Raw genomic sequence first — 26,249 nt, 5'->3', positions numbered from 1 at the left:
CCCCCCACCCCCCCCCCCCCCCACCCCCCCCCCCCCCCACCCCCCCCCCCCCCCACCCCCCCCCCCCCCCACCCCCCCCCCCCCCCACCCCCCCCCCCCCCCACCCCCCCCCCCCCCCACCCCCCCCCCCCCCCACCCCCCCCCCCCCCCACCCCCCCCCCCCCCCACCCCCCCCCCCCCCCACCCCCCCCCCCCCCCACCCCCCCCCCCCCCCACCCCCCCCCCCCCCCACCCCCCCCCCCCCCCACCCCCCCCCCCCCCCACCCCCCCCCCCCCCCACCCCCCCCCCCCCCCACCCCCCCCCCCCCCCACCCCCCCCCCCCCCCACCCCCCCCCCCCCCCACCCCCCCCCCCCCCCACCCCCCCCCCCCCCCACCCCCCCCCCCCCCCACCCCCCCCCCCCCCCACCCCCCCCCCCCCCCACCCCCCCCCCCCCCCACCCCCCCCCCCCCCCACCCCCCCCCCCCCCCACCCCCCCCCCCCCCCACCCCCCCCCCCCCCCACCCCCCCCCCCCCCCACCCCCCCCCCCCCCCACCCCCCCCCCCCCCCACCCCCCCCCCCCCCCACCCCCCCCCCCCCCCACCCCCCCCCCCCCCCACCCCCCCCCCCCCCCACCCCCCCCCCCCCCCACCCCCCCCCCCCCCCACCCCCCCCCCCCCCCACCCCCCCCCCCCCCCACCCCCCCCCCCCCCCACCCCCCCCCCCCCCCACCCCCCCCCCCCCCCACCCCCCCCCCCCCCCACCCCCCCCCCCCCCCACCCCCCCCCCCCCCCACCCCCCCCCCCCCCCACCCCCCCCCCCCCCCACCCCCCCCCCCCCCCACCCCCCCCCCCCCCCACCCCCCCCCCCCCCCACCCCCCCCCCCCCCCACCCCCCCCCCCCCCCACCCCCCCCCCCCCCCACCCCCCCCCCCCCCCACCCCCCCCCCCCCCCACCCCCCCCCCCCCCCACCCCCCCCCCCCCCCACCCCCCCCCCCCCCCACCCCCCCCCCCCCCCACCCCCCCCCCCCCCCACCCCCCCCCCCCCCCACCCCCCCCCCCCCCCACCCCCCCCCCCCCCCACCCCCCCCCCCCCCCACCCCCCCCCCCCCCCACCCCCCCCCCCCCCCACCCCCCCCCCCCCCCACCCCCCCCCCCCCCCACCCCCCCCCCCCCCCACCCCCCCCCCCCCCCACCCCCCCCCCCCCCCACCCCCCCCCCCCCCCACCCCCCCCCCCCCCCACCCCCCCCCCCCCCCACCCCCCCCCCCCCCCACCCCCCCCCCCCCCCACCCCCCCCCCCCCCCACCCCCCCCCCCCCCCACCCCCCCCCCCCCCCACCCCCCCCCCCCCCCACCCCCCCCCCCCCCCACCCCCCCCCCCCCCCACCCCCCCCCCCCCCCACCCCCCCCCCCCCCCACCCCCCCCCCCCCCCACCCCCCCCCCCCCCCACCCCCCCCCCCCCCCACCCCCCCCCCCCCCCACCCCCCCCCCCCCCCACCCCCCCCCCCCCCCACCCCCCCCCCCCCCCACCCCCCCCCCCCCCCACCCCCCCCCCCCCCCACCCCCCCCCCCCCCCACCCCCCCCCCCCCCCACCCCCCCCCCCCCCCACCCCCCCCCCCCCCCACCCCCCCCCCCCCCCACCCCCCCCCCCCCCCACCCCCCCCCCCCCCCACCCCCCCCCCCCCCCACCCCCCCCCCCCCCCACCCCCCCCCCCCCCCACCCCCCCCCCCCCCCACCCCCCCCCCCCCCCACCCCCCCCCCCCCCCACCCCCCCCCCCCCCCACCCCCCCCCCCCCCCACCCCCCCCCCCCCCCACCCCCCCCCCCCCCCACCCCCCCCCCCCCCCACCCCCCCCCCCCCCCACCCCCCCCCCCCCCCACCCCCCCCCCCCCCCACCCCCCCCCCCCCCCACCCCCCCCCCCCCCCACCCCCCCCCCCCCCCACCCCCCCCCCCCCCCACCCCCCCCCCCCCCCACCCCCCCCCCCCCCCACCCCCCCCCCCCCCCACCCCCCCCCCCCCCCACCCCCCCCCCCCCCCACCCCCCCCCCCCCCCACCCCCCCCCCCCCCCACCCCCCCCCCCCCCCACCCCCCCCCCCCCCCACCCCCCCCCCCCCCCACCCCCCCCCCCCCCCACCCCCCCCCCCCCCCACCCCCCCCCCCCCCCACCCCCCCCCCCCCCCACCCCCCCCCCCCCCCACCCCCCCCCCCCCCCACCCCCCCCCCCCCCCACCCCCCCCCCCCCCCACCCCCCCCCCCCCCCACCCCCCCCCCCCCCCACCCCCCCCCCCCCCCACCCCCCCCCCCCTCCACCCCCCCCCACCCCCCTCTCCCGTCCCCTTCGACCCCACCCAGCCCCCCACCCCCCCACCCCCCCCCCCCCCCCCCCCCCCTCCCCCTTTCCAGGCCACCCCCCCCCCCCCACCCCCCCCCCCCCAAGGGGTGGCCAACCTATGGTGCTCCAGATGTCCATGGACTACAATCCCCATCAGCCTAACCCTAGCCAATTGGCCATGCTGGCAGGGGCTGATGGGAATTGTAGTCCATGGACATCTGGAGCACCATAGGTTGGCCACCCCGGCTCTAAACTATTATTTTCTCCTACGCAGTGGCAGGGGCGTAACGAGGCAGCCCTGGGCAAACTGTAGCCCTGGGCAAAACCTGAGTTGGATGCCCCCCCATGGGCAGCCACTCCACCACGACCAATTTTTTTTGGCACCAGGACATTGGTGCCTGCAGGGGGTGCATTTTTAAACATATCAGCACCACAATTTCAGCATATCATCAGGAGACTGTCCTTATGCTACTCCCCAGGTTTGGTGAGGTTTGGTTCAAGGAATCCAATGTTATGGACTCCCAAAGGGGGTGCCCCATCCCCCATTGTTTTCAATGGGAGCTAATAGGAGATGGGGGCTACAGTTTTGAGGGTCCATAACTTTGGCCCCCCTGAAACAAAATGCACCAAACCTGGGGGGTATCATCAGGGAAGTCTCCCGATGAAACCATGAAAGTTTTGAGACTGTGCCTTCAGAAATGTCCCCCCCCCCCCCCAGCCTGCAACCCCCATGGACAGCAATACAGAAAACTCAATGCAGAACAAACATTCTTGGGCAAATTTCTGGGATGTTCCTGCAGGGGAAGCATTTTTAGATAATATCAGCACCAACATTTTAGAGATTTATCATCTGGAAACTGTCCTTATGGTACTTACTAGGAACTAGTGCAGTTTGGTTTAGGGGGTCCAAAGTTATGGACCCTCAAAGGAGAGTGCCCCATCCCCCATTCTTTGCTAAGGAGATGGGAGGCACCGCTGAGGGTCCATAACCTGGAACTAACAAGCACCAAACTGCACAAAATTAGCCATCATCTCCAGATGATACCCTGAAATTTTGGTGCCGATACATCCAAAAATGCACCCCCTGCAGGAACATCCCAGAAATTTGGTGCCGCTAGACTAAAAACTGCGCCCCCTGCAGGCCAAAAATGGAAAACCACTAAAATACCCAAAAACGAACCCAGCATTTTGATGCCCCCCACAAGGTGATGCCCTGGGCAGCTGCCCACCTTGCTCAATGGGCATTACGCCAGTGCGCAGTGGCGTAGGAGGTTAAGAGCTCGTGTATCTAATCTGGAGGAACCGCGTTTGATTCTCCGCTCTGCCGCCTGAGCTGTGGAGGCTTATCTGGGGAATTCAGGTTAGCCTGTGCACTCCCACACACGCCAGCTGGGTGACCTTGGGCTAGTCACAGCTTCTCGGAGCTCTCTCAGCCCCACCCACCTCACAGGGTGTTTGTTGTGAGGGGAGAAGGGCAAGGAGATTGTCAGCCCCTTTGAGTCTCCTGCAGGAGAGAAAGGGGGGATATAAATCCAAATTCTTCTTCTTCTCTGTTCAGTGCTGGCCACCGAGAGGCTCCTGGGCCAGCAGAAGCTCCGTTTTCCAGAGGTGGGGGGAAAGGCAGGATGTGTTGCCTGTAAAGACGGCCAAGCAAAAAACAACTGTTTTGGGTGCAACTCTGCAAGAGGGGAGAGAGACTGATGCATACTCACCTTTGTCCAGGGTTGCAACAGGCCACCCTCTCTCACTCTGGGTTTCCACGTGCCTCACCACTGGGGGAACAATCAGGTAGAGAGAGTCACATCAAACCTTAATGCTGGGAAGCCCATCAACCAGTTAATCAATCAAGCGGGTGCCTACCTTTCTTCTGTTTCTCTTTAGGAAAACCTTCAGTTTTTCCCTGTTGGAATTAAATGGGCGGGGGGGGGGGGGGGGGAGAAACAGCCATTACTTACAGACAGCCACAGAAAAGGACATGGACGACCTTTCAAATGCTTTGTTTCAGCAGTCAATTGACACTCCCTGCCATTAACAAATATGGACAACTGCACTAGCTGCCAACTCCGTCCTTTTTACATTTGCTTCTCCACAGACCACTTAGGAGGGCAGCCACGTTCGTCTGCAGCAAAAGAGTGAGATTCAAGTCCGGAAACCCCTTCGAGACCATCAATTTTTGGGGTGGGGGTGGGGGGTGGGTTCAAGCTTCCAAGAATCAAGGCTCTCTTCATCAGATACATGGAGTTTTGACTCTTGCAAGCTTATTATTATTAGGACTCTAAGGTACTCCTGGAATTTAGCTCTCTACACACTGTGATTCTTGCCTTGCACCTCATATTCTCCGGTTTGATATCATAACATCCCCCCTTCCTGAGTTGTCCTATTGCGGAAATTCTGGCCCTTTCCGCACGGGCCATGAACAGCGCCCTGGGGACTGCAAAAACACCGTCCCCAGGGAGCCGTTCGCACGGGGGGCGCAGCTGCTGCGCAGCCGTGCCACCCTCGCTCCCCCCGAGCGGCACAAGGTCGCCGTTTTCCCCCCTCGCTTCCCCAGTGAGGTTTTCGGAAAACGGCAGCAGCTGGAAGGTGCCATCCCTCCCCCCTTTCCCCATTGACTCACCTTCTCTGCGGCCGTCTGGCGCGTTGCCAAGGCCTGGGGACACGCCCCCCCCTGCCCTGCGACTCTGGAGCGGTCGCTGGAGCGTGTCTCAGCAGCGTGGGCAACGCGCCGGAAGCAATCAGAGAACCGGCTTTGCCCGGCTCCAGTGCAGTGCTTGACGCCGTCATCCCGGTAATTTCCTGGGACTGTTGGTGCGAAGCGGTCCCAGGGAGATTGAGTCATGCGTCATGTACGCCGACCCAAGCCCCATAAATAACCGTCTTGAAGCGGCCTCTGAATCTGAAGTCCTGGCATAAAATTGGCGCTGTTCAAAATCAAGACGACCTCCAAACATTAGTCAAGGCATCGACCTACAGGTTGTACCTGCATCCTTCACACTCCTGGCCTGCAAGCCAACAGGCCCAGCTGACCACCAGTAGGCAGCCAAAACACTCTGCAGTTAGAGCCCCACATCGAGACACTTCCTAGCACAAAACGTGTACAAGAAATCACCAAAGAGGAATTCAAACAAATAGCAAGGGAGTGTAGGGAGAAAGTCAGAAAAGCTAAAGCTCACAATGAGCTCAGGCTTGCCGGAGAGGTTGAAAACAACCCAAAAAAGAGGCTTTTTTGGATATGCCCATAGAAAAAGGAAGAAAAAAGATGGGATAGAGTCACTGAATGGAGAAGATGGCAAAATGCTAACAGGGGATGGAGAAAAGGCAGAACTACTTAACTCCTCCTTCGCCTCGGTCTTTTGTCAAAAAGAAAACAGTGCTCATCCAGGGGAAAATGTAACAGAAGATACAGTAGGGGAAATTCAGCACAGAATAAATAAAGAGGTGGTACAGGAATATCTGGGTATCTTAAATGAATTCAAATCTCCAGGTCCTGATGAGCTACATCCCAGAGTATTAAAAGAACTGGCAGAAGTAATCTCAGAACCACTTGCTATAATCTTTGAGAACTCTTGGACAACAGGAGACATCCCAGGGGACTGGAGGAGGGTGAATGTTATCCCCATCTTCAAAAAGGGGAAAAAGGGGGACCCTAATAATTATCATTCAGTCAGCCTGACATCAATACCAGGGAAGATTCTGGAGCAGATCATTAGACAAGACAGTGTGTAAGCACTTAGAAGGGAGCAGTGTGATCACTAAAAGTCAACACGGTTTCTCAAAACCAAATCAAGCCAGACCAATCTTATCTCTTTTTTTGACCGAGTGACTTGCTTGGTAGATGAAGGGAATGCTGTTGATGTAGTATATCTAGATTTTAGTAAAGCCTTTGATAAGGTGCCCCATGACATTCTTGCAAGTAAGCTAGTAAAATGTGGACTAGACAATGCTATTACTAGATGGATTTGCAATTGGTTGACTGACCGAACCCAAAGAGTGATCATCGATGGCTCATCTTCATCCTGAAGAGAAGTGACTAGTGGGGTGCCACAGGGTTCTGTCCTGGGCCCAGTGCTAGTCAATATTTTTATCAATGACTTGGATGATGAAATAGCTAATCAAATTTGCAGATTACACCAAATTAGGAGGAGTAGCAAACAGAGTCAGGGTTCAAAATGACCTGGACAGGTTAGAGAGATGGGCCAAAGCTAACAAAATGAACTTCAACAGAAATCAATGCAGAATAGAGAGGTACTGTTACGTTCTTTGATCTAGACACTATACTCCTATTGATTCATCCCAGAACTGCATTGGCTTTCTTGACTGCTGCATCACACTGCTGATTCGTGTTCAGCTTGTGGTCTGCTAAGACTCCTAGATACCTTTCACATATACTGTTGTCAAGGCAGGTGTCACCCATCCTATATTTGTGCATTTCATTTTTTCTGTCTAAGGCTCAATCCACACATGCAGAATAATTCACTTTCAAACTGCTTTCAATGCTCTTTGAAGCTGTGCGGAATGGGAAAATCCACTTGCAAACAGCTGTGAAAGTGGTTTGAAAACGCATTATTTTGCGTGTGCGGAAGGGGCCTAAGTGTAGTACCTTATATTTATATTATATTTAGACCTCAAATGGAATGCTGTGTTCAGTTCTGGGTACCACAATTCAAGAAGGATATTGACAAGATGAAATGGGTCCAGAGAAGAAGAATTTGGATTTATATCCCCCCTTTCTCTCCTGAAGGAGACTCAAAGGGGCTGACAATCTCCTTACCCTTCCCCCCTCACAACAAACACCCTGTGAGGTAGGTGGGGCTGAGAGAGCTCCGAGAAGCTGTGACTAGCCCAAGGTCACCCAGCTGGCGTGTGTGGGAGTGTACAGGCTAATCTGAATTCCCCAGATAAGCCTCCACAGCTCAGGTGGCAGAGCTGGGAATCAAACCCGGTTCCTCCAGATTAGATACACGAGCTCTTAACCTCCTACGCCACTGCGGGTGACCAAAATGGTAAAAGGTCTGGAATCCACGCCCTATGAGTAGAGACTTAGGGAGCCGGGTATGTTCAGTTTGGCAAAGAGATGGGGCAACATGCTAGCCATGTTCAAAAATTTGAAGGGTTGTCATGTTGAAGAGGGAACAAGCTTGTTTTCTGCTGCTCCAGAGACTAGGACTAGGAGTAATGGTTTCAAGGTGCAGGAAAAGAGATTCCCCTTCCTGACCGTCAGGGCTGTTTGACAGTGGAATGCACTACCTTGGAATGTGGTGGAGTCTCCTTCTTTGGAGATTTTTAAACAGAGGCTGGATGGCCATCTGTCAGGGGTGCTTTGATTGTGTGTTCCTGCATTGCAGGGGGTTGGACTTGATGGCCCTTGTGGTCTCTTCCAACTCTATGGCCCTTTCTGCATGGGCCATATACGGCGCCCTGGGGACAGCAAAAACGCCGTCCCCAGGGAGCCGTTCGCACAGGCGGCGCTGCTAAAACGCAGCAGCGCCGGCCTGGCTCCCCTCCACCACCACCAGGGCGGCGTCAGGCCGCCTCCAAAAACCCCCCTCCTGGAGGGAGGTTTTTGGAAAACACTGCGTTCCCGCCGGCGCGGTGCGAACGGCACCACCGGGAACACGCTGTTTTCCCCATCCTTCTCCCACTCACCTCGTCGCCTTCTGGAGGTTGGAGGGCAGCGTGGGAGGGTCTTAGGAGTCCAGCAGGGCGACGAAGGTGATGAGGTGAGTGGGAGAGGGACGAGGAAGAGGCGGCTCCGTGTGGAGCCGCCTCTCTCGCGCCGGCCTCTGCGGGGGCCGCTCACACGCTCCTGTGCAAACGGCCCCCACCCCTCCACCGGCAGAATTCCTGCCGGTGCAGGGGCGCCCTTTCCGCAGTGCGGAAAGGGCCTATGATTCTATGAAAAACATGGGATGAAGCTTGAAGAGCAAGCTTGCACACCCCACATCTTTCCTGCAACAGCAATCTACAGAAAAGTTGGAGAAGTAAATGGCAGACAATTTTCAGCTGAATTGGATTTACAAAGAAAGAAGTTGTATCTTGCAAAGCAAAAAAAAAATCATTGAACTGTGGCTGAGTGCCACACAGTGAGTAATACTGACAGCTACAGCATACAGAATCAAGATACTCCAACAACCCCTGTTTTAATCCTACTGAGGTGGAAAGGAGCAAAACATTCTACCTGTGCTTTCTTCAGTTCCTTTTCGAGTACTTTCTTCTCCGCTTTTAATTGTCTGAAGTCCTGGTTGTGTTTTTCTGTCGCTTCTTCGTTTAAGGGAGGAAAAAGAATGGAAAAAGCATTTTAAAAAATCACCCCTACGCTAAACTGCAAAATCACAGCAAGTCTATCGTGAGGGCAAAGCAGGCATTTGGTTCAGCAACACCATCCTCTCCTGGTGTGCCAAACTCCGGCAGAGTATTCAGGATTTCAAGTGCTCTGCTCTGCACTGACATGTATTTCATTAGGATTTCATCACACTGGATACATCTTCCAGAAGGACACACAACCGCTAACAGCACACGCCCCAGTTCCACAGCTTGCAAGCTCAAAGGTTTTCCAAGCAGAGATATAAAACATCCACCCATTTTGAACCCATGGGGGGGGGGACCCATTTCCCCCTGTTTTTTTTTGTACAAAAATATATGCAATACTTATTTTCCTATATCACCAAAACTTATTTGATACATTTAACAAACTAACATGCATGATTTATTTAATTTCGACCCTGACTTTCTCCCTAGTAGGGACCCACTGCAGCTTACATCCTTTTCCTCTTTTCTATTTTTCACACAACAACCCAGCAAGGTAGGTTATGCTCAACAACCTAGTGAGGGAGGTTAGGCTGAGTGTGACACAGGTCCAAGGTCCCCCAGCAGGCTTCCTTGGAAGAGTGGGAATTTGAACCCAAGTTGTCCTAATCATAGTTCAACGCTCTAACCACTACACAATACTGTCTCTCGTTCATTTACAACAGGGGTGTCGAAGTCATTTGTCAATTTAAATTTCTGGGCGTCATGATTAAAGAGGACCTGACCTGGGGCATACAGACTGCCGCGGTAGTTAAGAAGGCCCAGCAAAGACTGTACTATCTGAGACTGTTAAGGAAACAACAACTGGATGGAAAACTCCTGGTGTCCTTTTACCGCTGTGCTATAGAGAGTGTCTTAACCTACTGCATCTGTGTATGGTTCTCCAGTTGCACAGTGGCAGATAGGAAGGCGCTCCAAAGGGTGATCACTACTGCACAGAGGATTATCGGCTGCCCTCTCCCCAACTTGGAAGAACTCTATAATTCCCGAAGCCTAAAGAAAGCCCAAAATATTCTGAGAGACCCGTCTCATCCAGCACACTCTCTTTTTGAACAGTTTACCATGCATCCGACCCAGGCGATACAAGGTCTATCAAAACTAGGACAAAGAGGCTTAGAGACAGCTTCTGCTCTAGAGCTGTGGCGATGCTGAACTCTGCCGCTTCATGTTGATGTGTTTGGGGCTGTGGAGGGATGGGTGGAGGAAGGGGAAAGTGAGGATGGGGTATGAGTCTGAAATTGTGTGCATCGAGGACTGCTGCTGTAAATTTCGTTGTGCGTGCACAATGACAATAAAATGCTTATGCTCACGAGGGCCAGATATAACATAACTGCGACTTAGTCAAGTCAGTCCCAGGGCAAGGGATGGCTGCCTTAGATGGCCCCAGAATGGCCCGGGGTGGGGTGGGGGGGTGTTCGATGGACTGACAGGCCTACAGCGGAGTGGGGTGGGTGCCTTGAGGGGGTGCATGAGGCCCACAAACCAGATGAGGCACCCCGCCCCGCTCCTGATCGAGAGTAAGATTGGGCTGTTGCCTCAGCAGGCTTGCAGGCCTGATCAGGCCCCTCAAGGGATCAGATCTGACCCCCAAACTGCATGTTTAACACCCACTGCTGACCTTCAACGCAGCAGCAAAAGCAAAATTGGAGATGGAGGCACTCCAAGCAGCGATGCTCCAAGAATTCGGCCAATGACCTACAGGGACTGGGTGAATTTGCACAGCATGCCCGGTGGACTGTTGCTACTTCTGGGTCTTCACCCAGGATGCTGCAGTACCAAGAGACGTGCCAGGCCCTGAGGCTGGTTAGCCTGAAAGAGAATGACTCTCACCTCTGAGCTTCATAGCAAAGTGGGGATCTGAACTTGGGTCTCCCGGATCATAAGCCAACACAACAACAACTTTTATTGGCATAACAACATTATATACACAGATCCACTTAACCAAGTAGAGGGAAACTAAAATAAATGTACAGGTAGAGAAGGCTGATGTTCAGGATTTGCTCCTAAAACGCTGTTTTATATACAAATCCAAAAATTTGGTGACTGCATCGTTTGCATCACTACTGGGGCTGTCCAACAGAAAGGTAATCTTTTGCAAGTCAGATGCATACTCTTTTTTGAGTAGCAGAGGTGACAAGTATTTGACTCTGGGTACTGTGTAAAGTGGACAATAAAGTAAAATATGGTCTATAGAGTCAACACAGTTCCCATTGCATATGCATAGCCTTTGGCGGTAAGGGGTTTTAGTGAATCTCCCTGTTGTTACGGCTGATGGAAGGGCATTGCAACGGGCCAACGTCATTGCTCTACGGAGCCTGGGCACGGTTATCTGGTGCAGGTATTGAGCCCCCTTATTACCAATGTAGGTGATACCTAGAGCTAAAGGAGAACAAGTCCTGGAAGCCTTTTCGATTAGGATCTGATGTTCCTGGTCAAACAGCCTTCTCTTCAGAAGTTGAAAAGTCTCTTCAGATGGTAGCATGGCCAGATAATCCAAAGAATAGCCTAATTTGTTAATTTTTGTTTCTATAATGCCCCTCCATTCCGAGTGACAAGAAGTCTTGAGGGCTTTATATAACAAGGAGGCTGCATCGCGGTTGAAACAGATGCGCAGCCAAAATTTGAGCGTGGCAAGTCATACTCTTGTCTCTAAGAGATGAAGTCAACACTCTAACCATTATTACACACCATTCCCCCATCCTGACCATGGCATTTCTGCTACGGATCCTTAGGGAAACATGATCCTACACTGGGATCTGCCACACATGCCTATATGCCAGGATAAATCTTCTTGTTTTGACAAACAAAAACAAAAAACCCCTCCCCCAACCCCCCCCCCCAGTAGCAACTCTTACACTTTTCGAATGGGGGAGGGGGAAGAGTCCACCTGCTCAATGCTATGGATGATAATGCTGGGATTGGGGGAGCTCCTGTAGGTGGGAAACCCTCTTGCTTTTAAAAATGTTACCACCACCACCACCTTTGGAACCCAAGTCTGATCACTGGCTCAGATAAAGGCATACGATTGCCTGGCTCTGCCCCTCCCCGTTTCCCATGCCGCATTGCCATTGTACTCTCCCACCCCCCAAAGCAACCATTCGGCAAAGTGAAAGTCTCCCGGTCGGGCCTGTGATCCAGACAAGAGGCCAGTCCTTCAGAACTGTGACTTTCCAAAGGGAGGGGGAGAGAATGTCAGCTCTAAGCTCTGCACCTTTAAAGCTGTTGACGGGTCGAGTTAAGAGAACTGGGAGAAGGATTGGCTGACAAACTGCCATGCAGGCTGTGGCATGCCTCTTCATGTGTAAATGAAAAAAATGCGAGAACAGCCCTCTGCAAGCCCAGTGTGCAGAGGACAGCCCCAAGGTATGTGTCCTCCGGGCAATGGGCCAGCGACAAGGAAAAATAAGCAGAAAACTGAATTACTTTCAAGCTTCTTCACTTTGGCTTCCAGTTTCTTCTTCCTGAAAACATAAAAAGATATAAAGAATGAGGAATGGGCTACCTACCTATAAAGATTTTTAACCATCTCTCACTTGAACACAAGTTGGACCCAACAACGTGCCAGCAAAAAGCACAGGCGGACGAGGATTTCTGCCTCTTTCCCCTTCACACAGATAGCCCTTTCTGAGCCCAGTGAAGCTGATTTCTGGGATTACAAGGAACCACACAAGCAGCCATCTGTGTTAAAAAGCTACAGTCGGGGGGATTAAGGGGACAACACTGCCACTTGATTCCCACGCAGCTGCTTGGAAGACAGGAGGATGAAGCAAAAATAAGACAACCCCAGTGCCTTTGGTGGATGCAAGTAACAGAGTGCAATATTCCTGTGCTATACAAGACCAGAAAGTCTTTAATGCAAGCTTACATTTCGGAATAAGTAAGTCTCTAAATTCACAGCCTGCTCTATCAGCTACCCAATATAGAAAGTTCTTATAAACTATGTTACGCATAACATGTCATTATTTCAAGAGAGAACAGCAGGTAGCCGTTTGAGACAAGGACAGACACTGTACTGTGCCAATTAATAGCTAGATTTGGCCACCGGCCACTCTGAATGGGAGGGAAGTGAACAGCCACGTAGAGTAGTCTAGGAAACACGATCTAATTGCAAATGAATGGGAGCAAAAACATTTTAGAACAAAATGCACAGGAGCAGTGCTTTATCACTCACAAAAAGTCTCTCCCACCTCTTTGTGGTGCTCTTCTTACATGTCAAAAAATGTTATGACAAAAAACTGACATCAAAAACTATTTGAAAGAACAAATTCTCAAGCTTCAAATCCACACCTAAGACTCTGAATGTATACACAACTGGGGGACACTGGCAACATAAATTAAAATGTACTTTGTTTCAAAAATCATATATTTACATTGAAGTATTTCTAATCCAATCCAATCCAAAAACCTTTATTAGGCATAAAACCAGAAGTACCGTACGTTCCAAGTACAATAACAGGATCATTGTTACACATCATGTAGAACACGGATTAAAAATGTGGCATTTAAGTATTTATATTTTCTCTACCAATGATTTCAGACATTGTTGGAGAACTAGTTGGATCTACTGAATCATTAGACCCAATAACCTGTAAAAGTGCAACATAACACGAATGTATAATGTTGCACAAAAAGCTACAACTAAAAGGGCACAAATTATTCCCTCAATGCTGTGAAGAACTCTGAAGAACTTGTTCTGATTAAATTGTATAATTATTCTTTTGATACAGCAAAAAGAGAGCAGACATGACAAAGTTAAGCACAGCAAGAACATCAGGGGAAGGTTCCTTATGTCAATGGAAAGAACCCCAGCTGGGAGAACAGATCTATGGGGCACAACCCATTGTCTTCTATGGAATGAACAGCGCTTATATATGTCTTACATCTGAGTGTTTAGGGCTGTCTGCCTGGATTAGAAATAGGAGGAGGAGGAGGAGGAGGAAGAAGAAGAAGAGTTGGATTTATAGCCCCCCTTTCTCTGCTGCAAGGAGACTCAAAGGGGCTTACCAACTCCTTTCCCTTCCCCCCTCACAACAAACACCCTGTGAGGTAAGTGGGGCTGAGAGAGCTCCGAGAAGCTGTGACTAGCCCAAGGTCACCCAGCTGGCGTGTGTGGGAGTGCACAGGCTAATCTGAATTCCCCAGATAAGCTTCCACAGCTCAAGCGGCAGAGCTGGGAATCAAACCCGGTTCCTCCAGATTAGAGTACACCTGCTCTTAACCACTAGGCCACTGCTGCTCCTAAGCAGAAGTCTATAACTGAAATGTACTGGCACGTTTCCCACTTATACTGCTGAAGTTAGAAAGAAATGTCACAAAGAACACAATTAAGAATACACCCGCACTTTGGTCATACAGTTGCATAGCATAATAAGATAAGTTATAAACGACATGTATAAAATTCACCACTCACATAGCATCACTTTTCCCCATTTCCTCTTTCACACGAAAATATTCTTGATGAGTGTCCTGATATATTTTGAGTGAACTCTGGTTAAAGGAATTGGCAATTATTAGCATACATACACACACAGCTGAAATGCCTGCTCTAGAGATAACATTCCAAACTGGGGGGTGGGGGTGTTCTGCATGAAATGAGTAACTCAGCCAAATACAGAAGTGATCTGAATGCATTTCTTGGTATCCCCTAATAGCCAGGAACTGTTAAAGGAAAAAGAGAAAAACAACAACAACACAGAACCACTTTCCAAACCAAGGACTTAATAATCCCCCCTTCCCCCACCACTTTTTTTTTACTCAGTATGAAAACAAAATGGGTTCTCTGTTATTCCTGGGGTTATGGCAGCATATCTTCGTCTGCTGATTAATCCCACCCAGAGAGCCTTGGCTACTGTAAGATGTAATGTGCTGCCATCAGCTCTGCTGGAGGGAAGATTTAAGAATATGGAACGTTCTAAAAGAGTTTGTTCATGTGATATGACTACGGTTGAAACACTTGACCGTTCTCTGTTTCTATGCCCTAAATACAATAGGATACGCATGAAATACATGAATTCCATTTTCTTGCAATGCTCTCAGTGGCATGAGTGTTATAAGATACCCAGTCTCCTGAACAGCTCTGATGTGCTCTTTTGTGAAACTGTTGCAAATTTTATACTGGAAATTAGTAATTTTAACTGTATTTCTTAACCTTGTTTTGTTTTAAAATTTTGTCCTGTTTTATATGCCAATAAAGGCTTGTGTTGTTGTGTTGTTGGAAATTTAAGGAACGATGTGATGGGGAACAGCTAAACCAGGAGTCAGCAACCTTTACTATCAAAAGAACCATTCCCCACCCCCACCCCCCAAGGGAAAAAACTGTCTGGAGCCACAAAACTTATTTGAGCGTTGTAATGAAGGTCACATGGCCCATTATGTCTACATTGACCTCTCAACTTTACTAGTAGGTTTTATTTATTTATTAGATAGGTACCCTGCTCTTTCCTAGCCAGGTTAAATGGAGTATTCATTGATATGTCTTCCCACCGGAGGTTAGACTGTGCGGGGGACTATTTATGATTACTTGATACTTTAACTTTGCATTTCCATCACAATCATGCCATGTTTTGTTGCATTTGTGAAATAATAGAACTACAATAAATAAAAAAGTTTACATTTCTTGTTACTTTTATTGGGAGATGCTATTCAGGAGTGACCACCTTTTTCAGTATTTTTTCAGATCCAGGTTCAACAGACCCAGAAAATTTTGAAAAACCCCTAAAAGCTGGGGAGGAAAATGAAATTTTCATGTTATTAAATCTGAACTCGAAAAATGTGCCTGTCTCTTAGCTCTCTATGGGTCTGGGAGGCAGAAGGCAGCACCCACAATGCATCCTGTGTGCATCACGTTACATTTTGCTCGGGAGCAGCAGCAGCAGAAGGCCATTGCTTTCACATCCTGCCTGTGAGCTCCCAAAGGCACCTGGTGGGCCACTGCGAGTAGCAGAGTGCTGGACTAGATGGACTCTGGTCTGATCCAGCAGGTTCTTTCTTATGTTCTTATCTAAGAACCATGCAGAGTTCACAGGTGGAGTTGAATGCTGGGCCTGGCCAGGCTGAGACCCGCAGACTGCCCTCCTCACCCTCTGGTCAGTAAAAAGGAAGAGTGCACAGAAAAAGGATGGGGTGTTAGTGGGCGTCTGACTGCACGAAGCAGGTCTGGCTGGTACTTCCATCAGGGCTGCAAAGAGCGCAGCCACTTAAGAAGCTCATAGTCCCTCCCTCCCTCCATCAATCAATCAAGGGTGCAGCCTGCCATGCGCTCAATCTGTCAGAATAGCATCCTGGTGCTGGCTGCTCTGAAGGCCTGACTCTGCTGCCCAGCCCTGCAGCCTCCACGGGCAACTGGCCTCCTGCACTGCTCTGCCTGGCTGGTGTCTACTCAGGTAAGGAGCCACAGCAATACAGCAAAAGAGCCACCTGAACTCCAAAGCTGCAGATTGCAGACAGATCATGATGCCAATCAAGTGCCACACAAAGAGAAAAGGCAGCCCAGACCTCTCCCAGCCTGCCTCTGTGTGTGGTCAAGGAAGAAAAAACTACCTTCTTCTCCTCCAGCTCTGCTTGGACTGAACCCAGCTCTTCTTGACACTTTTCTAAAGGTGACAACTTCTGGAGCATCTGTTCCACTTGCTGACGCAGGGTGTGGTTTTCTCTGAAATGAACAATCAGACAGGGTGAAACAGAAGCAGGGCATGAGTTAAGAGCAACAGTCTGAAGTGAGATTTCAGAGGGGGCTCAGGTATTATGCTCTTTAGGACACTCTTAGGGCGATTCCACACACGAGTAAAATAGGTTCGACCCAGTTCCCTGAGAAGGGTACTGACCTAGGTCGAAGCCATTGTTGTTCCCCACTGCAACCTGCTTGATCCCAGCTCAGAGGGCGGGATCATCCTGTGCCTCTTCGCCGCTCCGTTCTGATTGGCTACTGTTCTACGGCCATGTTCCGTCTATCCCCACACACGTTATTAAAAAAACTGCCAGAGGAATGGAGGGACGAAGGTGGTGTTTTTTGATTGGCCAACAATATGCATATGCCCGAAACACTCAGCTGTGATTGGCTGAATGGGGGGACTCCTGGCACCAGAGATTCCGCACTTTACTGGAATCGAGCTGAGTTCGAGCGTGGTTCCCTGAAAAAGTAGTAGTTCCCAACTGGAGTCGGAAATTTGACGGATTTACAGGCGAAGCTGGTACAAAACTCACGTCGATCCCAGTGGTTGTCTCTGCAGCACATAGGTTGAAACGCCGAAAGCTTGAACTTAGGTAGATAACGCCAATAGTCGTCGGAATCGACCTTAGAGTCACACAGCAAATCCAGATCTCAGGTTCTCATAAAAGAACGTATCTGCTAGTCTACCCCATGCTTCACATTAAAGAAGATGGAAGAAGCACCAGAGTCACTTAACAAAGAACCAGGGAAGGGGGGGGGGAAGACTATACAACAGCAGAGGAGATCATTGCACGGGTAAAAATAAGAAATTCTCTGTTTATTTTGTCAGAAGTATACCTTAAAAATCCTTGAAATGTTTTAAACATCTTCCTCGGGGAAACACAAAAATACCAGCCGAATGTCACCAGCAAACCTCCGTGGCTGAGTGGGGATTCGAATCTGGATCTCCCAGATCCAAGTCTGAAACTCTGATTAGTGCTCCAGGCTGACTTGCACAAATATCGAAGCCACATTTAAGAGAAAAATTAATGCAGTGTCATCTTAAGAACATATTTTAGCATTAAAAGGTATGTGAAAAGTTTTAGATGAATTTTACCAAATGTTCAATTTTTGTTGTAATAGGAATTAGATTTTTCTTATTTTTAAGAGTATTATTCACTCTTACTACTTCCCTAAAAAATAAGTTTCTGATATTTATATGTCTTTGTCTAATCCCTAGACAAAGTCATATAAATTTCAGAAGCTTATATTTGAGGGAAGTAGTAAGGGTGAATAATACTCTTAAAATAAGAAAAATCTAATTCCTATTACAACAAAAATTGAACATTTGGTAAAATTCATCTAAAACTAATCCCTAGACAAAGTCTTTCAAAACATGTCAAGGATTCTTAAGAGTGTATTTCTGATCAGAAAGGCAAATTTCATATTAAATTCCGATCATTATTTTCAGCAGTTATTATAACACCCATATAATCTTTCTGAAGGTTGATTTGAAACTGCCCAGCCCAGCATTGTGGGCAGAATCCTGACTGAGCAAATTCTTACCTTTCAGCACTCTTCAGCTGTGAAATCTGGTTAAGGAAACTTGCAACGCAGGGACCACAAGACTTTATCCAAATGTTTCTTCTATCATAAAACAGCTCAGTTAAAAACTACAATTTCACATTGACTGTCTGCATGGAGACTGCTCTGCCAAAGACAGTAGGATCACCCATGACCAGTCTTAACTGAGATTTCATATACAATGGCAGATTTCTAGGCTTGTACCCCAGTGAAGTCCGTGTAGGAATGAGCTGGAAATACCAGCCCAATTCCTGCAAAGAAGGTGGGGGAAGGAGAAGGCAAATCAGGATTTGAATGTCTGTCTGCAGGTCAAATCCTGGTTACACAAGCTCTAATTAAAATAAACAACAATTTTGCTTTAAGCATGAGAACATAAGAACTAGCCTGCTGGATCAGACCAGAGTCCATCTAGTCCAGCACTCTGCTACTTGCAGTGGCCCACCAGGTGCCTTTGGGAGCTCATGTGCAGGAGGTGAAAGCAATGGCCTTCTGCTGCTGCTGCTCCCGAGCACCTGGTCTGCTAAGGCATTTGCAATCTGAGATCAAGGAGGATCAAGATTGGTAGCCATAGATCGACTTCTCCTCCATAAATCTGTCCAAGCCTGAACTGAGCTAGTACCTATCCATGTAGGAAGTACTAAATTGAAGAGCGCATCTGTCTTTGCACACATGAGAGTAACATCAGGACGACAAGGCGAGTTTTCTTTGTAGAGAGGAACTTTCTAAGATTTTTACCTTTGGCTTGCTTCTCATTATATCACACCACCTGACATTCACCATGGATTTACTGCTGCCATTCCTTTCACAACTTCGCCCTTCCTCTTCCTGTCACATGATTTGTGATGTAACATACTTGCACCTTTGCAGGTCCCAGGCTGCCACCCAGAGGTTCAAAAAGGGTCTTGATCTGGAAGACCACTTACCTCTCGAGTTCACGCTGAAGCAAGTTTTGAACCGTGGACTTCTCAGCTCACAAACTCTTAGAGCTGCTAGGACCATGGTGGCGAACCTTTGGCACTCCAGATGTTATGGACTACAATTCCCAATTGACCTTGCCGGCAGGGGCTGATGGGAATTGTAGTCCATAACATCTGGAGTGCCAAAGGTTCGCCACCACTGTGCTAGGATGTATACCAGTGGTTCTCAACCTTCCTAATGCCGCGACCCTTTCATACAGTTCCTCATGTTGTGGTGACCCCCAACCCTAACATCTATCCATTTTACAGATGGAGAACACTGATGCAGAGAGTCTTAGGCGACCCCTGTGAAAGGGCCGTTCGACCCCCAAAGGGTCCTGACCCCCAGGTTGAGAACCACTGCTGTATACCATTTGTCTGCTTGGGCCCAATGCATTATCCTCAGGCATTTCAAAAGAAAACCTACTGGGTCGAACTATTCACACCTCATAAAGAAGCAGCCTGCAAATACAGAGGCAGAAGGTAAGGCCATGCTGCATTGAAGGCTCACTCAACAGGGCTCCCCGACCGAGGACAGAGGGCTGCAATCGGCAAGACATCTTCCACATGAATTCCGCAGGGCCTGTAAGACTGAGTTGTTCCACCGGGCTTTTGGAGTGTCCGGCCGCTGATCGAGGTGCCCCTTCTATTCTATTCCTCCGGTTTCGGAGTCCCCCTGTCATCGAGGGGACCCACTTTTTGTTCTGTTCCCCCCTCCTTGGGAGGGATTAATTGGGGTTATTGCTGACGCCATTTTTATTGAATTTACCGCTGTGTTTTAAATTCTTAAATTTAAATTTTAATCTAATGGGGTTTTTGTTTGTATATATTGTATGTAGAATCTGTGTTGTGCACCGCCCAGAGCCCTTCGGGGGTTGGGCGGTATAAAAATCCCATAAATAAATAAATGAATGAATGAATGAATGAATGCCATGAGTTGGTGTGTGGGGTCCTGAAAGGGCCAATTCCCTCACCATTGCTATTTAATAACGATATGTACTGTATAGCTGGGTTCATCCAGAGGTTCGAACTGGGTTGTCATCAACATGTTGATGGCACCCAGTTAATATCTGATGAGGGACAGTCATCCTGATACCACCCCAACCGCTTTGGGGGGCTGTCTGGAGGCTGTGGTGGAAAACCAGCTGAAATTAACTCCACCGAAGAGGGAGGTCTTGTGGCTGAGCCGGAGGGGGCAGGTGAGAGGCTGTCGACTGCCATTCCTTGACGGGATGCAGCTTGTTCCCGCATTATCTGTCAGGAGTTTAGGGGTTGTCAAACTTCTGTCGCTAAGGCTACTTGACGCTGAAAACCAACTGCTTTCTACTCAGCACGTGAAGGGCATTTTACCGGAGGGCTCCTACCTTCCCCCCTTTAGTAAAGGGCTACCAAGGTATTTCTACAATATATCTTCGCCGTACCTCCGGCGTACCTTAATGCTAGCCCGACTGAACGTCCTACCCTCAGCAGTCCTGAGTGGCAGATTTCTCCAGATCCCATACCAACAAAGATCGTGCCCCTGCTCACAAAAAGCCATCGAAACAATCGAGCACATCCTCCTAGATTGCGAACTATATGCTTCATCTAGAAGACAATATATAGACCCATACACTGAGAACTATGCCTACTCATCAGACAAGGTCAAATCCTTCTATCTGCTTTGTGATCCGTCTCCTCGAGATCCCTGGACGTTGCCAAATTCCTGGCGCTGGCACAGCAGATTCGCCACAGATTTTAGTTTGTTTATTTATTTGTTTGTTTTAACTGCTGGAAATGCCTGCACCTCCTTGTTTTAACTTGACTCTCCTCAACCTCCCTGTTGTATTTTGAACTCATGCCAATAAAAGGTGGATGATGATGAGTTTAGGGGTTCAGCGGGTCCAGATGAATACCACTGCTCATGCAGCATTTTTGTAATCTTGGCCAAGAGAGACACCTGGCACCCTGCCTGCCTCAGGCTGACTTGGCTACTGGGATGCACGAAATGATCACCTCCGGGCTTGATTACCGCAGCTTGCTCTACGCAGGGCTACCCTTGAGCTTGCTCCAGAATCTCCAGCTGGTCCGGAACGATTCCTCACTGGAATCTCGTCGCAGGCACACATCCAGCCAGTGCTCCACTAGCTGCACTGGCTCTGGCTGCAGTACTGGATCAGGTTTAAGTTGTTAGTACTGACGTACAAAGCCCTAAATCAGTGATGGCGAACCTTTTCGAGACCGAGTGCCCAAATTGCAACCCAAAGCCCACTTATTTATCGCAAAGTGCCAACACAGTAATTTAACCTGAATACTGAGGTTTTAGTTTAGACAAAACGGTTGGCTCTGAGGAGCGCGTTACTCAGGAGAAAGCTTGGTGGTAGTTGGTGGCTTTGCTTTGAAGCAACCGTGCAACTCTTCCAACGGGTGAATCACGACCCTAGGAGGGTTTACTCAGAAGCAAGCCCCATTGCCAGCAACCAAGCTTACTCCCAGGTAAAGGATCGCGCTTTAGTTCTTTAACAGCGCTTAACAGGGTTTAGCAGCGCTTAACACTGCTTCCCCAAAAGTAGGTCTTAGATTTGATGCTAATAATCGAGCCCAGCAGCCCAGATGTGTGGGGGTGGGAGACTCTGTTTGCGTGTGCCCACAGAGAGGGCTCTGAGTGCCACCTCTGGCACCCATGCCATAGGTTCGCCATCACTGCCCTAAATAGTCAGGGACCAACGTCTCTGTGGAACTGCCTCTCCTGCTATGTTCTTTGGCAGACTGTAGGGCACTGTGGCACAGGAGATAGAAGCTCTGTTTCTATTGTTGTGGAACCAGGTGCCTGTTTTCTGCCGGGGGTGCTGTGGCTGCCACAGCCAAATCTGTGTTTCACTGTATGATGCAGCTCAGGGTAATCTGAGCTTTCACAAATTACACCTTTGACTTTTCAGAAATCACCAAGCTACTAGTTTTTCCACAAGCCTGTCAAACTTGCAGTTCATCAAGAAGACACAAATGTGTTCCCAATACAAAAGCCCCCGATACCAGATGGTAAAGATTTCCTGTAACACTTCACCCATCCAACACCAATTACAAATCTCATCTAAGAAGTGAATCACAGAAAGGATATCGTTGCACTTCTGTTCGTAATCTGTCAGCAAGTGGCTGCAAGAAAGAGAAGAAGAAAGAGTGAGGTGCTGTTTCACATTTTAAAAATAACTGCAAACATGATAACAATTTGGCAAAATTAAGGACTTGAAGATCAAATCCAAAACCAAGCCAGCTCTCACGGTCTACTGTCACATCTGCTCTGTATTCAAGCTGGTTTCTGGGTTTTGAAGAGTAGTTAACACAAGCAGGCTGCCGTGGTGTGTGGTTGTGAGTCCTTGGAAATGAGGCTGTGTGGATGGGGCTTGCTTTCTAATTTGCTCACAACTCCGTAATAGGCAAGCTAAGCATAAGGAAGTAAAGCCTTCCCATGTGCTGCTTAGGTTTTACACCTGGTTGCAGGAAACACAATCCTGGCAAAGACAAACATAAGAAGCAGTCCTGGGACAAAGTGATTTAACTCCTAGAGTAAGTCTGAAAGAAGTACAGTGAGGCTATAGATGGTAAAATTGGATAGTTTTGCTTACTCGCACACAGTCACAATAATAGACATTCAGCAACGGTACCCAATAATGTAATGCCCATGTTAAAATGCAAATATTTCAAATTCCTGAAAGTATGGTGCATCATTTAAGAAGGTGGAGGCCAATGGCCAAAAAATCAGAGAAATAAGGTAGAAGTGGGGCTTGTAGCTGCCTATTCTGGAAAAAAGATTTAAATGCAAAGCAGAGGCCCCACAACACCTGGCCAGTGAAAAATCCTCTACACCAGTGATGGCGAACCTATGGCACGGGTGCCAGAGGTGGCACTCAGAGCCCTCTCTGTGGGCATGCGCAAACAGAGAGTCCCCCTGTACACATCTAGGCTGGCCTGGGCCGCTGGGCTTGATTATTAGCATTAAACCTCAGACCTAGTTTTGGGGAAGCAGTGTACGTAACCCTGTTGAGTGCTGTTAAACTAAAGCGCGATCCTTTACCTGGGAGTAAGCTTGGTTGCTGGCAATGGGGCTTGCTTCTGAGTAAACCCTCCTAGGGTCGTGATTCACCCTTTGGAAGAGTTGCACTTGTTGCTTCAAAGGCAAAGCCACCAACTACCACCGACTTACTTCTGAGTAATGCCAGCCCTCCGGAGCCAACCGTTTTTTACCTAAACAAAGGCACCTCAGTGATTCAGGTTAGAATTGCTGTGTTAACTTTGCTTTATAAATAGAGATGGGTTTTGGGTTTGCAAATTTGGGCACCCGATCTTGAGACCGCCATCCTACTCCAGACCCTAACTCCAAAGGGAATAGCAGTGGGCTTGGGCACAGTTGAGCTCTGCCCTTCAGGGTACAAGGTGAAGCGGGACTTGAGGACAAGCACAGCACAGCATCACGGCACACTCTGAAACCCCCTTGAGTCTTAGTGAGAAATGTAAATAAGCACATCAAAATATCAAGCACTTCCAAGGCAGGGCTAAGCACAGAAAGGAACACCCAGCCGGAGTGGAGCACAAGTTGCATCTGGGGACACATTCTGCCCTCAACTACAGGGCAGGAATGAGAATGAGTAATTTTTCTTTCTCAAGTTTGGCAAAAGAGGACCTGATAAGCCAGTGATGGCGAACCTATGGCACGGGTGCCAGAGGTGGCACTCAGAGCCCTCTCTGTGGGCACATGCAAACAGAATGTCCCACCCCCACACATCTAGGCTGGCCTGGGCTGCTGGGCTCGATTATTAGCATCAAACCTAAGATCTACTTTTGGGGAAGCAGTGTAGGTAACCCTGTTAAGCGCTGTTAAACCCCACTGAATTTCATGCGAAGAACTAAAGCGCAGTCCTTTACCTGGGAGTAAGCTCGGTTGCTGGCAATGGGGCTTGCTTCTGAGTAAACCCTCCTAGGGTCGTGATTTACCTGTTGCAAGAGTTGCATGGTTGCTTCAAAGCAAAGCCATCAACTACCACCAAGCTTTCTCCTGAGTAACGCACGCCTCGGAGCCAACCGTTTTTTCTAAACAAAAACCTCAGTATTCAGGTTAAATTACTGTGTTGGCACTTTGCGATAAATAAGTGGGTTTTGGGTTGCAATTTGGGCACTCGGTCTTGAAAAGGCTCGCCATCACTGTGATAATCTGATTGGTGCATTCCTGGCTGAAGGAGGAAATCTCTAGTCTTGCCAATGCTGCTAATGAAGGAATGGGAAAGAAGGTCTTAGAGGTGGGAGAAATGGGAGCTCGAGAAGCTCTTCATTAGCCCATGACCTGGGATCTGTGTCAGGACATTCAAACTAGTCAACGGTTAGTAAGAACGCAGAACCTTTTAAGCAAAGGCTACTACAGAGAGGTTTTCAGTCTAAGGTTTGAGTTCTCCAGTGATCAGAGTTTTCAAGTGAGTATACTATTGATTGCTCATTTTCTTGAGAAGAGCTGGCAGACTCTCAGTCTTGCAAAAAATCACAGCAAACTGTAAGCACATGACTACTCTGCCCCACCCATCAGGCATTCAAAAGTCCGCATTTAAGGACAAAAAGACAGTTGTCTCACTATTTTGCAGTCTCTGGACTGTTCTTCAAACAGAACACACTATACCAGTGATGGCGAACCTTTTTGAGACCGAGTGCCCAAATTGCAATCCAAACCCCACTTAATTATCGCAAAGTGCCAACCCGGCAATTTAACCTGAATGCTGAGGTTTTGGTTTAGAAAAAAACGGTTGGCTCCCTCTTCCTCCGCCCCACCCGCTCGAGCAGGGGCCAGCCTGCTCTAGCCTCCAGCAAGTCCCTTGCGCACTGCTCTGTGCCTCTCTAGAATCTCTGCCTCCTCTGCGCCCCCCCCCCCTCGGGCAGCAGCCACCCAGAGCACAGGCACCAGGCCCACCAGCCGAGTACTCCCTGCTCACTGCAGTGCGCGCATGTTGTGCCCAGTGGCCCAGGCCAGCCTAGATGTGTGTGTATGGGGGTGGGGGTGGTTTTTCAACCCCCACATGACAAACTCTGTGTGCGCGTGCCCACAGAGAGGGCTCTGAGTGCCACCTCTGGCACCCGTGCCATAGGTTCGCCATCACTGCACTATACTGACAAGCTGGCTTTTGAAACAGCACAGAGGCTGCATGTCTATGGCAGTCTTGCATAAGAACATAAGAACTAGCTTGCTGGATCAGACCAGAGTCCATCTAGTCCAGCACTCTGCTACTCACAGTGGCCCACCAGGTGCCTTTGGGAGCTAATGCAGCGAAACTTCTTTCAATTTCATTGACTTTAATAGAATTTAAGTTACTGAACAGCTTGTGAGGTTGAAAACAAAAACAGCCATGCAAGAAAAGAGCCAATACCTTTTGTGCAAAATGTATACTTACTCTGTATCAATTATTTTTTGCTTTAGTGCAATTAAGGCAGCTACATATTCATTTAAGTTCTGAAAGAAGAAACACAACATCATGTTAATCAGGAAATTCAGCCATTAAAAAACCCCCAGAATATTCCTTTCTTCTACATATTATCCAACTGTGTAATACATGACGCACCGCTGAAAAATGTTCAGAAACTATAACTGGTTCAGAATGTAACAGCCAAATGATTGTTTCACAGAGGTAACTATTACATTGCTAACCTTTTGTTGCTGAGTTTACAAGTTAACATGAGTTCAAGCACTAGTCAACACTCAGTTTGCTCAAAGCTACTTTAATCTTGGGCAATTAATTGAAAGTTACAGAAAAGTTAAATTATTGGGTTTTAATAGCGGCCAAGAGTTGAGGCTGGCCTTATCTTGCTGTATGAGATATAACTCATGCACACTTTGTCAACTGGATCATTTGCACTCAGGTTATTATCTCATATTTAGATGAACCAATAACACATCTAGATAGCTGCATTATTGTGATAGAACAGATTGAGAAAAATAACAGGATGGATATTTTTCTGTAAATATGCACTACTGTGATAGGCAAATCATATTTCTCTGAACTCTCAGAAGATTAGGTGAGATGTCTGGGGGTATTAACTCAGGGTTTTTCACATTCCTTAAAAGCAATTAGAGAAAGCTAAAACTTTGCTTTTTAAACCTTTTTTAAACTATTAGTGGCTATAATATGATTAAGCAATGCTACAAACTTTGATACTTTTAGCATTTATTTATAAGGAACTGTCGGGCATAATTTTTGCATGCTTGCATTTTCTGCTATCTCGCATACTAAACAGACCAATGACTTTTCTCAATGAAAGATAAAAGGCACTACAGGTTCTCAATCTGGTTTGCTGGTTATTTATTTATTTATTTATTTATTTTATTAGATTTTTATACCGCCCCATCCCCGGAAGGCTCTGGGCGGTGTACAACATGTAAGACAATACAATTAAATAACATTTAAAATAACATATAAAAGCAGCAAT

The 26,249-nt window shown here is 50.7% G+C and overlaps 1 protein-coding gene across 1 annotated transcript in view; it reads right to left on the bottom strand.

Moving 5' to 3' along the window:
• Window positions 1-3,872: 3,872 nt before the first annotated feature.
• The window catches only part of LOC125443358 (little elongation complex subunit 1-like), an 83,202-nt gene continuing 60,825 nt past the window's right edge, over window positions 3,873-26,249 (bottom strand). The window contains exons 2-10 of the mRNA XM_048515381.1: window positions 25,217-25,275; window positions 21,907-21,941; window positions 17,839-17,857; window positions 16,164-16,275; window positions 14,035-14,111; window positions 12,048-12,085; window positions 8,497-8,579; window positions 4,179-4,218; window positions 3,873-4,090 (exon numbers count right to left, since the gene is read on the bottom strand). Coding sequence (XP_048371338.1) covers window positions 3,873-4,090; window positions 4,179-4,218; window positions 8,497-8,579; window positions 12,048-12,085; window positions 14,035-14,111; window positions 16,164-16,275; window positions 17,839-17,857; window positions 21,907-21,941; window positions 25,217-25,275 — 681 coding nt within the window. The remainder of the gene's footprint in view (window positions 4,091-4,178; window positions 4,219-8,496; window positions 8,580-12,047; window positions 12,086-14,034; window positions 14,112-16,163; window positions 16,276-17,838; window positions 17,858-21,906; window positions 21,942-25,216; window positions 25,276-26,249) is intronic.

This window comes from Sphaerodactylus townsendi, linkage group LG14 (genome assembly GCF_021028975.2).
Source record: "Sphaerodactylus townsendi isolate TG3544 linkage group LG14, MPM_Stown_v2.3, whole genome shotgun sequence".
Lineage (NCBI taxonomy): Eukaryota > Metazoa > Chordata > Lepidosauria > Squamata > Sphaerodactylidae > Sphaerodactylus > Sphaerodactylus townsendi.
Note: the sequence above shows the minus strand (reverse complement) of the source record. Positions and strands in the feature narration are given on the sequence as shown.